We start from the raw sequence: 17,228 nt of genomic DNA on the forward strand, positions 1-17,228 counted from the left end.
TCCCACCACGGTGTAGTATAAATACATCCCCCACAGTGTAGTATAAATACACTCTCCATCCAGCATTATGTACCTATCCTCTGTTGACAGGATCATACTTGTGTCCCAAATGGCACCCTGTTACCTATACAGTATAATGCACTACTGTTGACCAGACCCCTATGTGCCCTGGTAAAAAGTAGTGCACTACATACTGTAGGGAATACCGTAGGGTGTTATTTGGGATGCATACCATGTTTCTCCAGTACTGGAGTCAATCAGAGGATGAACCTCTGTGTGAAGCTGGCAAACCAACTACCTCTAACAGTAGAGGTAGTGTGGCTGATTTCATGCTGCCTGACTGGCTGGCTGTCCATGCTATACACATTACATAACCCTTTGTCAGTCTCTTGCAGTGAATGAACCAGAGTTGAATAGGCACAATCCACTGGTTCAGGAGAGCGCATGAGTGACGCCCTGAGTCACGCCCCTGGGTCATAGCTACGGGCTAAAGGCTTTATCGTTTTGATTTTAAACTGTAATATCGTCTTTGTTGCATAGAACACCACAAGAAAGGCGTAACAATTTAAAGAAATGATAACAAAACGCTCAAACTAAGAAGGTCTGTACAGCAGTTACATTCAGTTATATGTAAATGTATAGGTACAGTATAATAAAAGTTCAGCCTACAGATCATTTTAAGCATTACTGCCATCTAGTGCTGAAATAGGCATACTGTACCTGGTAGGACTAGGGACTCGATTCAATCTGTATATCTGAAGCGTTATAGACTGCGCTATCTCAATTTAAAGGTAATTTCTGATTGAGCTGACAAATACAGCATTCACTGTGAATTCAGTCTCCACTAACGCGGGAACATCGCCTTTAAATTTCAATCACGCTGTAACAATGAACTTCAGCATTACAAATTGAACCGAGCCCTTAGTCATTTGATCCTGTGCTATTGGAATTCTAAAGCGGAAGTTCCCTTTTTTCATGGTAACCTGCAGTAGGCCTAGCAATCCAATAGAATTAGGCCAAGCTAAGAATCCGAATATTCTAAAGTCACTTTGTTGAATAGATTTTGTTAGCGATAAATAGGCCTCCCAACATGAGTTTATGATACATATAGATGGCCCTATTCACGCTCACTATCAGTGCAAAGTTATAAATAGGTTGACGTGAGGCTGCTAAGAACAGATGGTCAGCCCACTCAATCGACGGGTTGAGCTCCACCCATATCTATATTACGACACACTGACGTTTATCTTATGACTTGGTTATGGTGCCGAGACAGGTACCCTACATTACAGACACACGCCTGCACATATACACACTCCCGCAAGCACACATGCATGAACACACACCACACACATGCATGTACGCACGCATGCACACACACACACACCACACACACACATGCATGTACGCACACACGCACACACAAACACACACACACATACACGTATATAGAAAAAACCTGCTTTGATAATCATAATGCACATCTGATTACTTTGAGAGAGTGAATGGGGATAACAAGGTCTAAAACCCTGCTGAATTAGCACTAATGGGAAGAAAGTGTTTTGGCTATGAGCTTTAGAGCAGCTAATAACCTGAATAATCCTCTGAAAGGACCCGTCTTCCAGAACATGGAGTAAAGTGCAGGCTTTGGTGGAGCTCTCATTCCATTATTTGTCGACTGTTTTACCCTTCTAATGGCACCAATCTCTACGTGCCTATCTAACAGCAGACGTGTTGCTCCACACACACACACACAGGCGCGCACAATGTGTACTGTTGTTATCGACCAACACCTGTGCAATTGGATCTACACAGAGCAAACAACAGAACTACAGAACTAGAGGCTGTCTGGATCACTTAGAAAAACCAAAGCCACAAAGCTATCACAGCCTGGCAACCGAGAAACGGAGCAACGACATTTTACATAACACTGTGGCGCACTCCAATGTGAACGCTGCTCTGGTTGTTAGGGTTGCCCCGGTGGAGAGAATTATCAGTGCAGGCCAGGTAGGGCTCAGATAAGAGAGCAAACACACACACACACACACACACACACGCACACACACACACACACACACACACACACACACACACACACACACACACACACACACACACACACACACACACAAACACAAACACACACACACACACAAAATGATGAAGGGCTTTAAAGAGCTGTTACTGATAAATACAGTTGGCTAATAGAACTCAATCACACTCACTTCCCCTCATCTTTCCTCCTCTTCTAATACCTCAACCACTCAGTTGTAAAATAACTAGGACAGTGCAAGAATCACAGTAACAATCCCATTCTAGTCCATGTCAAGCCTCAGTCTCTGTGACAAAACTGCACACTATAACCTTGGAATAATAACTAACCAGAAACACCACATAATGTTAGATGAATAACAAATAAAGATACCACTGCAGGAATGCACAGTCACAGTAGCCTACCCTCCATCCCCATCCCCCAGTGCCTGAGCCCCGGTCCCCACAGTTACCCTCTCCTCTTGGGCTTGATATCGATGGGCTTGTTGGTGGCGTATGGAGAGCCGTTGGAGCAGGCATGGCGGTAGCGTGCTATCCTTTCAAGTGACTCAGAGTTTGCTGGCAGACTCATCTTACTACACCTCCACACTCTACGTACACTCACAGCAGAAAACAAACACACACTTACACACATATGTGTGAGGGACCACTCCCTTACAGAAGACACACACAGTAGAGAGAGACACATACACACGCACACACACGCGCCAGGGACGACACCCCTACTAGAACTCCACTGGACATCTCCCCTCTAAGAGGCAAGAGAAAAAGGAAAGAGAGACGGAGGGAGAAGCATCAGATAAGGCTAGCATGAGAGGCAGGAGGAGTGAATGAGAGAGAGAGAGAGAGAGAGAGAGAGAGAGAGAGAGAGAGAGAGAGAGAGAGAGAGAGAGGGAGAGAGAGAGAGAGAGAGAGAGAGACACTATATGATTGTGTGGAGGGGTGGGTACATGTAGCTACTGACTAATACTTCACATGTGAGTTACCTCAGAAACACATACAGTATGGTACCAGCGCTACTACTGTCTGTCTCTAAGAGACAATTACCATCTCGCTCTACGGGCTTCTATGACCATCTGAGATAGCTAAGAAGATAATACTCACTCACTTCACTCACTCACTGGGAGAATCTCAATTGCATTTCCTTGATTCACTGTGTCTTTTCTCCTCGCTTCCATCTCAAAACACATTCTGACCTTCTCATCCAATGTTTTTTGAGAAGGAGGCGAAGAGAGAGGACCAAGGAATCAAGGAATTCCATTGAAATTCTCCCACTCACTCAGTGCTGTGATAGTCCACCCATAAGAGCTGTGATACCCAGCTTCCAAAGCTAGGTGGCAGCAGTGCACCATGCAGGGGTTGCACTTGCTGAAATTCACCATCATATTGTCGTTGCATGAGCCTTATCAAAAGCAACACCAGCACCACCATAAGAAACATACTGTATCACCGCCTAACATTTAACCAACTGCTAAAAACAGTTGACAGTAGTTGAAAACACATTTCTTCAGTTAACTCCAAATCCTTCCCATAACCTCGATCAATAGCAGGGAGAACAAGACGTTTGTTATGGCTGCAAGCAATGACATTGATGTTTCAACTAATATTTTACCATAATGAAGGTGCATTGTTGCCAGGCTAATTTGGGTTTGTAATGAGCATCCTTCCGTTGCCAACAGGGGACAGTCTCTTCTAAGAGGTAGGACAGTAAGAGCTGAACACCAAGCACACGCACGCAGACACACAACTGTGTTTGTCTGTCATGGCTTCTGCCTACTGCTCTGCTAGCAGGTGACAACTGGTCCTTGGTGGCCATCCACTGCTTTAAAGTCAGAGATACAATAACAGATGCAACAATGCACATGTCGAAACACATCGTGATGCACACAGACACACACAGACATGGAGACACAGCACACACACATGCACCTACGCACACCTGGCTGCCAAATCAGCCACAGACCATCACTGACTGCAGCATTGTGAGCACTCAGGAATGGTGTTCGGCTGTTGTCTCACAGGGCACACTGGTTGAATCAACGTTGTTTCCACATCAGGCCAATGGAATTGCGTTGAACCAACGTGGAATAGACGTTGAATTGACGTCTGTGCTCAGTGAGCTGCTATCAGAAATATGGTCTTGTGTGGCTCAGTTGGTAGAGCATGGCACTTGCAACAGCAATATTGTGGGTTTGACTCCTGCTTGGCCCACCCATGTGTGTCCTACTGTAAGTCTCTTTGGATAAAAATGTCTGCTAAATGGCATATACAGTTGAAGTCGAGAGTTTACATACACTTATGTTGGAGTCATTAAAACTCGTTTTTCAACCACTCCACAAATTTCTTGTCAACAAACTATAGTTTTGGCAAGTCGGTTAGGACATCTACTTTGTGCATGACACAAGTCATTTTTCCAAAGATTGCTTACAGACAGATTATTTCACTTATAATTCACTCTATCACAATTCTAGTGGGTCAGATGTTTACATACACTAAGTTGACTGTGCCTTTAAACAGCTTGTAAAATTCAAGAAAATTATGTCATGGCTTTAGAAGGCTTCTGATAGGCTAATTGACATAATTTGAATCAATTGGAGGTGTACCTGTGGATGTATTTCAAGGCCTACCTTCAAACTCAGTGCCTCTTTGCTTGACATCATGGGAAAATCAAAAGAAATGTGCCAAGACCTCACAAAAAAATGTGTAGACCTCCACAAGTCTGGTTCATCCTTGGGAGACAATTTCCAAACACCTGGAGGTACCATGTTCATCTGTACAAACAATAGTACGCAAGTATAAAAACCAGGGGACCACACAGCCGTCATACCGCTCAGGAAGGAGACACGTTCTGTCTCCTAGAGATGAACGTGGCTCAAGGACAACAAAGTCAAGGTATTGGAGTGGCCATCACAAAGCCCTGACCTCAATCCCATAGAAAATTTGTGGGCAGAACTGAAAAAGCGTGTGCGAGCAAGCCTGACTCAGTTACAACAGCTCTGTCAGGAGGAATGGGCCAATATTCACCCGACTTATTGTGGGAAGCTTGTGGAAGGCTACCCGAAACGTTTGACCCAAGTAAAAAATATTAAAGGCAATGCTACCAAATACTAATTGAGTGTATGTAAACTTCTGACCCACTGGGAATGTGATGAAAGAACTAAAAGCTGAAATAAATCATTCTCTCTACTATTATTATGACATTTCACATTCTTAAAATAAAGTGGTGATCCTAACTGACCTAAGACAGGGAATTTTTACTGGGATTAAATGTCAGGAAAAGTGAAAAACTGAGTTTAAATGTATTTGGCTAACGGTGTATGTAAACTTCCGACTTCAACTGTATTACTAAATCAAGACATTCAATAGCTCACCAGAGAGAAAGAGCGAAAGAGAGAGAGTGGTGACAGACACAGAGGGAGAGACAGTGTGCTAGAGGGAGTTAGAGAGAGACAGTGGACACCTAATTGGCCAGGCTGTCTCAGAATGTGTCAGTGTGATTGGCTTATGAGGCGCAGAGTGCTACAGCCCAGGGTCACAGACCTCATTAGGAGCTTAGAAACAGTTCACTGGGAATATCTCAATTGCATATTCCTTGTGTCCTCCCTCCACTCTCCTTGTTTCCTTCTCAAAGCCCATTTGGACAAGAAAACCAGAGGTTCCTTCACCTCAATGGGGTTTGAGAAGGAAACGAGGATAGAGGAGAGAGGATGCTAGGAGTATACCATTGAGATCTTCTCAAGGTCACCTGCGACAGATCAACAGGAGAGAGAGAGTGAAGGAAGAAGGGAGAGTGAGTAACTGAGAATGGAAGAGCAAGAGAAAAGGGGGAGAGCAAGAGAGTGTGAGGAAATCAGAGAATAAGAGAAAAGAAGAGGTAGGAGCGGTGTTTTTCTCTCTCCCTCTCTGCTCCAGATGGCCTTTTCACACTTCCTGTGTCCCAATCCCCTGCTGTACCCTTTCAGAGATCCGTATATAATGACTAGATGCTCATGTCTGCGCCCTAACAATGGGAGTCGTTGTCCCAAAGGCGGGAAGGCAGACGACAAGCTTAGGTCCAAAATAAGCCCATAGAAATGCATTAGGCTTATTTTGGACAGATTTGGACGAGAATGAAACCTCTCGCGCCACCTCTTCCTCTCTGACCCTATTACCCCTTCACCAGACCCCATCACGAACCCAACAAACAGGGCCTTACTGTACTGTCCAACCGACTGACTAAATAGGCTCAAATAAAGGGTTTTGGGTCTTTGTATACGGAGCCTTGGGAAAACATTCACTTCTCATACTTACTCATTAACAAAGGTAGTGTATAGAAAGAGCGAGAGAGAGGGCACCCACTCCGCCCTCTACCGCAGAGAAGGCCAGCTGGGTTCAAAAATCGCTTAGATTGGATGCCTGCCTCACATGTATAATAAGCACACAACCCACTTCAGTGCTGAGTAACATACCGTGCCTAGTGAAAGTCTACACACCCCTTACACAGTCTTCACATGTTGCTGCCTTAAAATTACATCTAAAAGGGGATTACACTTGATTTTATTCTTACCGATCTACTCAACCTAGAGGGCATTCAGAAAGTATTCAAAGCCCTTGACTTTTTCCACATTTTGTTACGTTACAGCATTATTCTAAAACGGATTAAATAAAGATTTCCCCCATCTATCTACACACAATACCCCATAATGACAAAGCAAAAACAGGATTTTATCATTTTTGCAAATTCAAAAAAAACGAAGTATTCAGACTCTTTACTCAGTACCTTGTTGAAGCAACTTTGGCAGCAATTACAGCCTTGAGTCTCCTTAGGTATGACGCTACAAGCTTGGCACACCTGTATCTGGGGAGTTTCTCCCCTTCTTCTCTGCAGATCCTCTCAAGCTCTGTCAGGTTGGATGGGGAGCTTCGATGCACAGGTTTTTTCAGGTCTCTCCAGAGATGTTCGATCGGGTTCAAGTCCGGGCTCTGGCTGGGCCACAGAGACCTGTCCAAAAGCCCCTCCTGCTTAGACTTGGCTGTGTGCTTAGGGTCATTGTCCTGTTGGAAGGTGAACATTTGCCCCCAGTCTGAGGTCCTGAGCACTCTGTAGCAGGTTTTCATCAAGGAGCTCTCTGTACTTTGCTTCGTTCATCTTTGCCTCTATCCTGACTAGTCTCCCAGTCCCTGCCGCTGAAAAACATCCCCACAGCATGGTGCTGCACCACCATGCTTCACTGTAGGGATGGTGCCAGGTTTACTCCAGACGTGACGCATGGCATTCAGGCCAAAGAGTTTAATCTTGTTTTCATCAGACCAGAGAATCTTGTTTCTCATGGTATAAGAGTCATTTAGGTGCCTTTTGTCAAACTCCAAGCGGGCTGTCCTGTCTGGCCACTACCATAACGGCCTGATTGGTGGAGTGCTGCAGAGATGGTTGTCCTTCTGGAAGGTTCTCCCATCTCCACAGAGGAACTCTGGAGCTCTGTCAGAGTGAACATCGGCTTCTTGGTCACCTCCCTGACCAAGGCCCTTCTCCCCCGATTGCTCAGTTTGGTCGGGCGGCCAGCTCTAGGAAGAGTCTTTGAGGTTCCAAACTTAATCCCTTTAAGAATGATGGAGACCACTGTGTTCTTGGGGATTGCTCTACGTACAATTCCTTTGACCTCGTGGCTTGGTTTTAGCTCTGACATGCACTGTCAACAGTTGGACCTCATTTATACAGGTGTGTACCTTTCCAAATCATGTCCAATCAATTGAATTAACTACAGGTGTACTCCAATCAAGTTGTAGAAACATCTCAAGGATGATCAATGTAAACAGGATGGACCTGAGCTCAATTTCGATTCTCATAGCAAAGGGTCTGAATACTTATGTAAAAAAAAATGTTTATATAAATTTGAAAACATTACTATAAACCTGTTTTGACTTTGTCATTATGTGTTTTTTTTAATCCATTTTAGAATATGGCTATAACGGAAAAAACTCTTGAAAAGGGAAGGGGTCTGAATACTTTCCGAATGCACTGTTGTCAGGAGTGAGACTGGATTACATAACACCAATTTTATAGCCATTCTGGTGTGTCTTTGGCATTAGCATTAGCATTTTGTGTAATTTTCCAACTGAGACTTGTTTACCACCCCCAAAAAATGTACCCCCTTTTCGTGATTATGATCTTGTCTAATTGCTGCAACTCGCCAATGGGCTCAGGAAATACAAAGATTCTGAGTCATGCGTCCTCCAAAACATGACCTGCCAAGCTGCGCTTCTTAACACCATCTCGCTTAACCCAGAAGCCAAATGCACCAATGTGTCGGAGGAAGCAATGTTCAACTGCCTATTGAAGTCAGCCTGCAGGAGCCTGGCCGGCCAACAAGGAGTTGCTAGAGCGCAATGAACCAAGAAAAGACCCTACGTCCAAACCCGGACAATGCTGGGCCAATTGTGCGCAATCCCAGAAATGGCCAGGCTGTAGTGACTCCACAACACTGCAATGCAGTTCCTTAGACTGCTGCGCCACTTGGGAAGCCTTCCTTCAAAAATAGTTTTTACCTGTGCTTTTCTCATTTCATATTTATTTTAATCCTGACAAACACCACAGGCCCTGTGACAAGCATACCCATAACATGATGCATCTACCACGATACTTGAAAATAAATGTATCTTTGAAAATGGGGAGTACATTGTGTAGATTAATATGGAAAATGCAAACTGTGCCAGGAGTGTCTAGACTTTCACTACGCATGTAGAAAAGGCTGTTGCGCAACAACTCACTGCCTTCCTGAAGACAAACAATGTATACGAAATGCTTCAGTCTGGTTTTAGACCCCATCATAGCACTGAGACGGCACTTGTGAAGGTGGTAAATGACATTTCAATGGCATCGGACCGAGGCTCTGCATCTGTCCTCGTGCTCCTAGACCTTAGTGCTGCTTTTGATACCATCGATCACCACATTCTTTTGGAGAGATTGGAAACCCAAATTGGTCTACATGGACAAGTTCTGGCCTGGTTTAGATCTTATCTGTCGGAAAGATATCAGTTTGTCTCTGTGAATGGTTTGTCCTCTGACAAATCAACTGTAAATTTCGGTGTTCCTCAAGGTTCCGTTTTAGGACCACTATTGTTTTCACTATATATTTTACCTCTTGGGGATGTTATTCGAAAACATAATGTTAACTTTCACTGCTATGCGGATGACACACAGCTGTACATTTCAATGAAACATGGTGAAGCCCCAAAATTGCCCTTGCTAGAAGAATGTGTTTCAGACATAAGGAAGTGGATGGCTGCAAACTTTCTACTTTTAAACTCGGACAAAACAGAGATGCTTGTTCTAGGTCCCAAGAAACAAAGAGATCTTCTGTTGAATCTGACAATTAATCTTAATGGTTGTACAGTCGTCTCAAATAAAACTGTGAAGGACCTCTGCGTTACTCTGGACCCTGATCTCTCTTTTGAAGAACATATCAAGACCATTTCAAGGACAGCTTTTTTCCATCTACGTAACATTGCAAAAATCAGAAACTTTCTGTCCAAAAATGATGCAGAAAAATTAATCCATGCTTTTGTCACTTCTAGGTTAGACTACTGCAATGCTCTACTTTCTGGCTACCCGGATAAAGCACTAAATAAACTTCAGTTAGTGCTAAATACGGCTGCTAGAATCCTGACTAGAACCAAAAAATTTGATCATATTACTCCAGTGCTAGCCTCTCTACACTGGCTTCCTGTCAAAGCAAGGGCTGATTTCAAGGTTTTACTGCTAACCTACAAAGCATTACATGGGCTTGCTCCTACCTATCTCTCTGATTTGGTCCTGCCGTACATACCTACACGTACGCTACGGTCACAAGACGCAGGCCTCCTAATTGTCCCTAGAATTTCTAAGCAAACAGCTGGAGGCAGGGCTTTCTCCTATAGAGTTCCATTTTTATGGAACGGTCTGCCTACCCATGTCAGAGACGCAAACTCGGTCTCAACCTTTAAGTCTCTACTGAAGACTCATCTCTTCAGTGGGTCATATGATTGAGTGTAGTCTGGCCCAGGAGTGGGAGGGTGAACGGAATGGCTCTGGAGCAACGAACCGCCCTTGCTGTCTCTGCCTGGCCGGTTCCCCTCTTTCCACTGGGAATCTCTGCCTCTAACCCTATTACAGGGGCTGAGTCACTGGCTTACTGGGGCTCTCTCATGCCGTCCCTGGAGGGGGTGCGTCACCTGAGTGGGTTGAGTCACTGATGTGGTCATCCTGTCTGGGTTGCCCCCCCCCCCCGGGTTGTGCCGTGGCTGAGGTCTTTGTGGGCTATACTCAGCCTTGTCTCAGGATGGTAAGTTGGTGGTTGAAGATATCCCTCTAGTGGTGTGGGGGCTGTGCTTTGGCAAAGTGGGTGGGGTTATATCCTTCCTGTTTGGCCCTGTCCGGGGGTGTCCTCGGCCCTAGGACCATGCCCCAGGACTACCTGACATGATGAATCCTTGCTGTCACAAGTCCACCTGGCCGTGCTGCTGCTCCAGTTTCAACTGTTCTGCCTTATTATTATTCGACCATGCTGGTCATTTATGAACATTTGAACATCTTGGCCATGTTCTGTTATAATCTCCACCCGGCACAGCCAGAAGAGGACTGGCCATCCCACATATGCTCTCTCTAATTCTCTCTTTCTTTCTCTCTCTCGGAGGACCTGAGCCCTAGGACCATGCCCCAGGAATACCTGACATGATGACTCCTTGCTGTCCCCAGTCCACCTGACTGTGCTGCTGCTCCAGTTTCAACTGTTCTGCCTTATTATTATTCGACCATGCTGGTCATTTATGAACATTTGAACATCTTGACCATGTTCTGTTATAATCTCCACCCGGCACAGCCAGAAGAGGACTGGCCACCCCACATAGCCTGGATCCTCTCTAGGTTTCTTCCTAGGTTTTGGCCTTTCTAGGGAGTTTTTCCTAGCCACCGTGCTTCTACACCTGCATTGCTTGCTGTTTGGGGTTTTAGGCTGGGTTTCTGTACAGCACTTTGAGATATCAGCTGATGTACGAAGGGCTATATAAATAAATTTGATTTGATTTGATGTGTAGGTCTCCAAAATGCCATCTATAGAAAGAGGAAGGAGAGTAAGATATGCAAATAAATCCTTGACATCAGTGGCGGCTCCTCAGAGGAGGAAGGGGAGTACCATCCTCCTCAGTGAATTTCATAAAAATAGTAAAGCATTAATATCAGTGGAAGCTCCTCTGTGTACATTGACTTCAATACAAAACCTAGGAGGCTCATGATTCTCACCCCCTTCCATAGAATTATGTAGACCTCTGGAGGACGTCCTCTAACCTATCAGACATGAACTGACATGTTGTCCACCCAATCAAACGATCAGAGAATGAATCTAGTACTGAAAGCATAAGCTACAGCTAGCTAGCACCCCAGTGCATAACATGTGGTGAGTAGACTCAAAGAGAGAGACCACAGTTTTGAACAAATTAATTTCTTCCAAAATTAAGGAGAAGCAAGAGAAAGAGAGAAATAGCTGTATCTTGTTGGAAATATATGTTTTACTTTAATTTACTTAGTAGGCAATGCAGCTAGTTAGTTTAGTCTACACAAATACCCGTCAAACAGAGAGGGCTGCTATGTTAGCTAGCTGGCTATGCCTACCCAACACTGGTAAAGTCAAGGTAAGCTTTTAGTTTTATTTTATTGCCACCGGGGCCCGCCGGTGTAACTGCTACACTGCTTGCTATACACTGTACTGCATTATTTTAGCGGGTTTACTAACGTGTTAGTTCTGGTAGCTATATTGACTATGACATTAATATGGTGAAAACAATGTAGGCTGTGTGTAGCGGTTATGGTATGAAAGTTTGGCTTGGAGAGGTTTTTTCGCCTGGTCACAGACAGCTGTTGCATTGTGCACTGAAGCGAAAAGGTGAGAAGAGGAGAGAGCGTAGATGTGAGAAGGAATTATATATACAATGAGCAAAGTGATCATGCAGTTTATATGTGGCTGCTAGTTCTGTGTTTGAGTGTGATCAGGGGTTCATTCCACCGATTCTGTTGAAAAACATTTCTGAAAAGGAAGCAAACAAAACTAAACGAATCGGTGATAAACATACCTGAATTTGTCCAATAGAAACCTTTGTTTGCAACTGTTGGACTAATGACTACAACCTAGATCAGCTGGATGCAGTAACTGTCTGTCACCTTGATTACTCTAATCTCCCTCGACCTGTGCACCTACATTGTAAACTTTAATTTGTAGGCTAGGTTATAGCAACCTCATGATAGGTATATGGAAAATATGAGTATCATGTAATAGCCTAAACATATCGATGTTACGTTGAGCTGGGTGAATGGAATATGAATAACAGTCATCCAATATGCTGTAATAGAAATAAGGCCATGCTTGACATCTGAAATGGAAACCTTATGGAAAGTTTTCCAAGTTATGGGTATCAAAAACCTTTTGAGGGAACCGAAAGTTCTGGACTAGAAATCCACTCTAGTGTACCCTTGCGTTGTCCAGGTGACCAGGTTCTTTTGGTCCTCTCTATCTTTAAGCTCTCCTTTCAGATTAATGTTTGTAAATTTGTTTCCATGGTTGCAGAATGACAGAATTCAGAAGGGCAGGTAGGTTCTGATAACCAATCAGGCCTCAGTTGCTAGGAGACAGCCTCAGGTTTAATAATCACTCATTTAATGAGACAATGTAACGGGAGAATGAATGAGTATGAACACCAGGCTTCCTCCCAAGCCTTACTGTTGAAAAATCTACAGGAAATTATATGCAATATTAGGAGTGTATAAGAAGATCAGAATAAATGAGAATGGAGTATTCCCATCCATTTAGGTGTCATAGAACAATTTTCAACAATCAATACGCCTATATCTAAACTCAGCAAAAAGAAAAGAAGCGTCCCTTTTTCAGGACCCTGTCTTTCAAAGATAATTCGTAAAAATCCAAATAACTTCACAGATCTTCATTGTAAAGAGTTTAAGCACTGTTTCCCATGCTTGTTCAATGAACTGTAAACAATTAATGAACATGCACCTGTGGAACGGTCGTTAAGACACTAACAGCTTACAGACGGTAGGCAATTAACGTCACAGTTATGAAAACTTAGGACACTAAAGAGGCCTTTCTACTGACTCTGAAAAACACCAAAAGAAATATGCCCAGGTTCCCTGCTTATCTGCGTGAATGTGCCTTAGGCATGCTGCAAGGAGGCATATGAGGACTGCAGATGTGGCCAGGGCAATAAATTGCAATGTCCGTACTGTGAGACACCTAAGACAGCGCTACAGGGAGAGAGGACGGTTTTGCGGTTTTGTCTCACCAGGGGTGATGGTCGGATCCGCGTTTATCGTCGAAGGGATGAACGTTACACCGAGGCCTGTACTCTGGAGCGGGATCGATTTGGAGGTGGAGGGTCCGTCATGGTTTGGGGCGGTGTGTCACAGCATCATCAGACTGAGCTTGATGTCATTGCAGGCAATATCAACGCTGTGTGTTACAGGGAAGACATCCTCCTCCCTCATATGGTATCCTTCCTGCAGGCTCATCCTGACATGACCCTCCAGCATGACAATGCCAACCGCCATACTGCTTGTTCTGTGTGTGATTTCCTGCAAGACAAGAATGTCAGTGTTCTGCCATGGCCAGCGAAGAGCCCGGATCTCAATCCCATTGAGCACGTCTGGGACCTGTTGGATCGGAGGGTGAGGGCTAGGGCCACTCCCCCCAGAAATGTCCGGGAACTTGCAGGTGCCTTGGTGGAAGTGTGGGGTAAGATCTCACAGCAAGAAATCTGGTGCAGGCCATGAGGAGGAGATTCACTGCAGTACTTAATGCTGCTGGTGGCCACACCAGATACAGACTGTTACTTTTGATTTTGACCCCCCCTTTGTGGAACTTGTTCAGTTCATGTCTCAGTTGTTGAATCTTGTTATGTTCATATAAATATTTACACCTGTTAAGTTTGCTGAAAATAAACGCAGTTGACAGTAAGAGGACATTTCTTTTTTTGCTGAGTTTACAAGACATGATGAATGATAGAAATGTACAGTTATCAATATTTTCTGAAGATGTTCCCAAGTAAAACAGGTTTCCTAAAGAGAACAATATGTGAAAAGCACAAACACTTCAAGGGTCACAACATCCATGGAAAGTTCATGACTAGTCTACCTGCCATGGTTACGTTTACACCTGCAGCCCATTTTTGATATTTTTTTCCATTAATTTGTGTTTTGAAAAATATTTGATGTGAAAAGATCTGATGTGATTGGTCAAAAAATATATCGGAATTGGACTGCCTGTGTAAACACAGCCATTAAGTTGGATGTTTCAGTGAGGAGAGACGGACTCGGGAAAGGTCGAAAGCCATTCGTCCTCCGAAACACAACCCAACCAAGCCGCACTGCTTCTTAACACAGCGCACCACCAATCCGGAAGCCAGCCGCACCAATGTGTCAGAGGAAACACCGTGCACCTGGCGACCTGGTTAGCGTGCACTGCGCCCGCCACAGCAGTCACTAGTACATGATGAGACAAGGATATCCCTACCGGCCAAACCCCCCGGACGACGCTAGGCCAGTTGTGCGTCGCCCCATGGACCTCCCGGTCGCAGCCAGCTGCGATAGTGCCTATGTTCGACCCCAGAGTCTCTGGTGGAGATGGAGAGTGACCGCATTTATGTCGTGCGTAATTGGCCGACTCCCACCACGGTAAAGGAGGTGCAGCGGTTCTTAGGGTTTGCCAACTACTGCCGAAGGTTTATCCGGGGTTTTGGTCAGGTAGCGGCTCCCATTACCTCACTGCTGAAGAGGGGCCCGGTGCGTTTGCAGTGGTCGGCTGAAGCGGACAGAGCTTTTGGTCACCTGAGGGCTCTGTTTACCTCGGTTCCCGTGCTGGCCCATCCGGATCCCTCTTTGGCGTTCATAGTGGAGGTGGACGCGTCCGAGGCTGGGATAGGTGCTGTGCTCTCTCAGCGCTCGGGTACTCCACTCCAGCACCACCCCTGTGCCTTCTTCTTGAAGAAGCTCAGCTCAGCGGAGCGAAACTATGATGTGGGGGACCGGGAGCTGCTGGCTGTCGTCAAGGCTTTGAAGGCGTGGAGACATTGGCTTGAGGTGGCTGAACACCCTTTCCTCATCTGGACTGACCACCACAATCTGGAGTACTTCCGGGCAGCGAGGAGATTGAACCCTCTCCAGGCAAGGTGGGCCATGTTTTTCACCCGTTTTGTGTTTACCCTTTCCTACAGGCCAGGCTCCCAGAACGTGAAGGCAGATGCATTGTCCCGGCTGTATGACACAGAGGATCGGCCCATGGATCCCACTCCCATACTCCCCGCCTCCTGCCTCGTGGCGCCGGTAGTGTGGGAGCTGGACGCGGACATTGAGGCGTTACATGCAGAGCTCGCTCCTGTCCAGTGTCCCGCTGGGCGTCTGTACGTCCTGTCTGCTGTTCATGACCGGTTGATCTATTGGGCCCACACGTCACCCTCCTCTGGTCATCCTGGGATCGGTCGGACAGTGCGCTGTTTGAGCGGGAGGTACTGGTGGACGTGAGGGTTTATGTTTCCTCCTGCTCGGTGTGCGCCCAGTGTAAGGCTCCTAGGCACCTGCCCAGAGGGAAGCTACACCCCTTACCCGTTCCACAACGGCCTTGGTCGCACCTGTCGGTGGATTTTCTAACGGATCTCCCCCTCACAGGGTAACACCGCGATCCTGGTTGTTGTGGATCGGTTCTCGAAGTCCTGTCGTCTCCTCCCTCTGCCCGGTTTCCCTACGGCCCTACAGACTGCGGAGGCCTCAGGGGTGCCTGAGGATATAGTGTCTGATCGAGGTCCCCAATTCACGTCTAGGGTCTGGAAGGCGTTCATGGAACGTCTGGGGGTCTCGATCAGCCTTACTTCAGGGCTTCACCCTGAGAGAAATGGGCAGGTGGAGAGAGTAAACTAGGATGTGGGCATGTTTCTGCGGTTCTATTGCCAGGACCGGCCTGGGGAGTGGGTGGCGTTCGTGCCCTGGGCCGAGATGGCACAGGACTCGCTTCGCCACTCCTCCTCTAACCTCTCTCCCTTCCAGTGCGTACTGGGGTACCAGCCGGTTCTGGCACCTTGGCATCAGAGTCAGACCGAGGCTTCTGCGGTGGACAACTGGTTCAGGCGCGCAGAGGAGACATGGGAAGTTGTCCGTGTGCACCTTCAGCGGGCCATGCTGCGCCAAATGGAGAACGCAGACCCCCACCGCAGTGAGGCCCCGGTGTTCGCACTGGGGGGCCGAGTCTGGCTCTCGACCCGAAACCTGCCCCTCTGCCTGCCCTGCCGGAAGCTGGGTCCGCGGTTTGTGGGGCCATTTAAGGTCCTGAGGAGAGTGAACAAGTTTTGTTATAGGTTACAGCTTCCCCCCGATTTTCGTATTAACCCCTCGTTCCATGTGCCTCTCCTCAGGCCGGTGGTGGCTGGCCCGCTCCAGGAGTCTGAGGTGCGGGAGGTTCCTCCGCCCCCTCTGGACATCGAGGGGGCCCCGGCGTACTCTGTTCGCTCCATACTGGATTCGAGGAGTCGGGCGAGGGGCCTTCAGTTTCTCGTGGAGTGGGAGGGGTACGGTCCGGAGGAAAGGTGCTGGGTTCCGGTCGAGGACGTGTTGGATCCTTTGATGCTGCAGGAGTTCCACCGTCTTCGTCCCGATCACCCTGCGCCTTGCCCTCTGGGTCGTCCCCGAGGCCGGTGTCGAAGCGCTGCTGGAGTCTTCCCACACACCTGGTTTCAATTCGATCAATTACATGTTGTGTATTTAACCCTCTGTTCCCCACATGTCCTTGTCCGGTATTGTTTATTGTAAGTGCTTGTGCACGTTTTGTCTGTTTCCCCCCCCCCCCATTGTATATATTGTTTTTATCATGAAACCGTTGTAACACAGGCTTTGCTCTCCTGCGCCTGACTTCTCTACCGCCAGTACGCACGCCCTACACAGCGAGCTGATACGCAATAAGTCGGGTAAAAAAAAAGATATAGATGTTTTATTGTCACATACAGAGAATCTGTGTAGTAAATGTTTTTTTTTTTTTTACAGAGTTGGCCATACAGTGACCCTGGAGCAAATTAGGGTTAAGTGCCTTGTTCAAGGGCACATTGACAGATTTTTCACCTTGTTGGCTCTGGTATTTGAACCAGCAAACTTTAGGTTACTGGCCCAACACTCT

The 17,228-nt window shown here is 46.3% G+C and overlaps 1 protein-coding gene across 3 annotated transcripts in view; it reads right to left on the reverse strand.

Moving 5' to 3' along the window:
* The window catches only part of LOC110535812 (3',5'-cyclic-AMP phosphodiesterase 4D), a 185,979-nt gene that overhangs the window by 61,754 nt on the left and 106,997 nt on the right, over positions 1 to 17,228 (reverse strand). The window contains exon 1 of one of the 3 annotated variants that reach the window (XM_090190374.1): positions 2,505 to 2,749. The exons of the other annotated variants lie outside the window; for them this stretch is intronic. Within the exon in view, the coding sequence (XP_090046500.1) occupies positions 2,505 to 2,740 (236 nt within the window). The 5' untranslated portion in view covers positions 2,741 to 2,749. Of the gene's footprint in view, positions 1 to 2,504; positions 2,750 to 17,228 lie in introns of those variants that run through there. 3 annotated transcript variants of the gene reach the window in all.

Source organism: Oncorhynchus mykiss, chromosome 11 (genome assembly GCF_057628025.1).
Source record: "Oncorhynchus mykiss isolate SJ-2025 chromosome 11, ASM5762802v1, whole genome shotgun sequence".
NCBI classification, from domain to species: domain Eukaryota; kingdom Metazoa; phylum Chordata; class Actinopteri; order Salmoniformes; family Salmonidae; genus Oncorhynchus; species Oncorhynchus mykiss.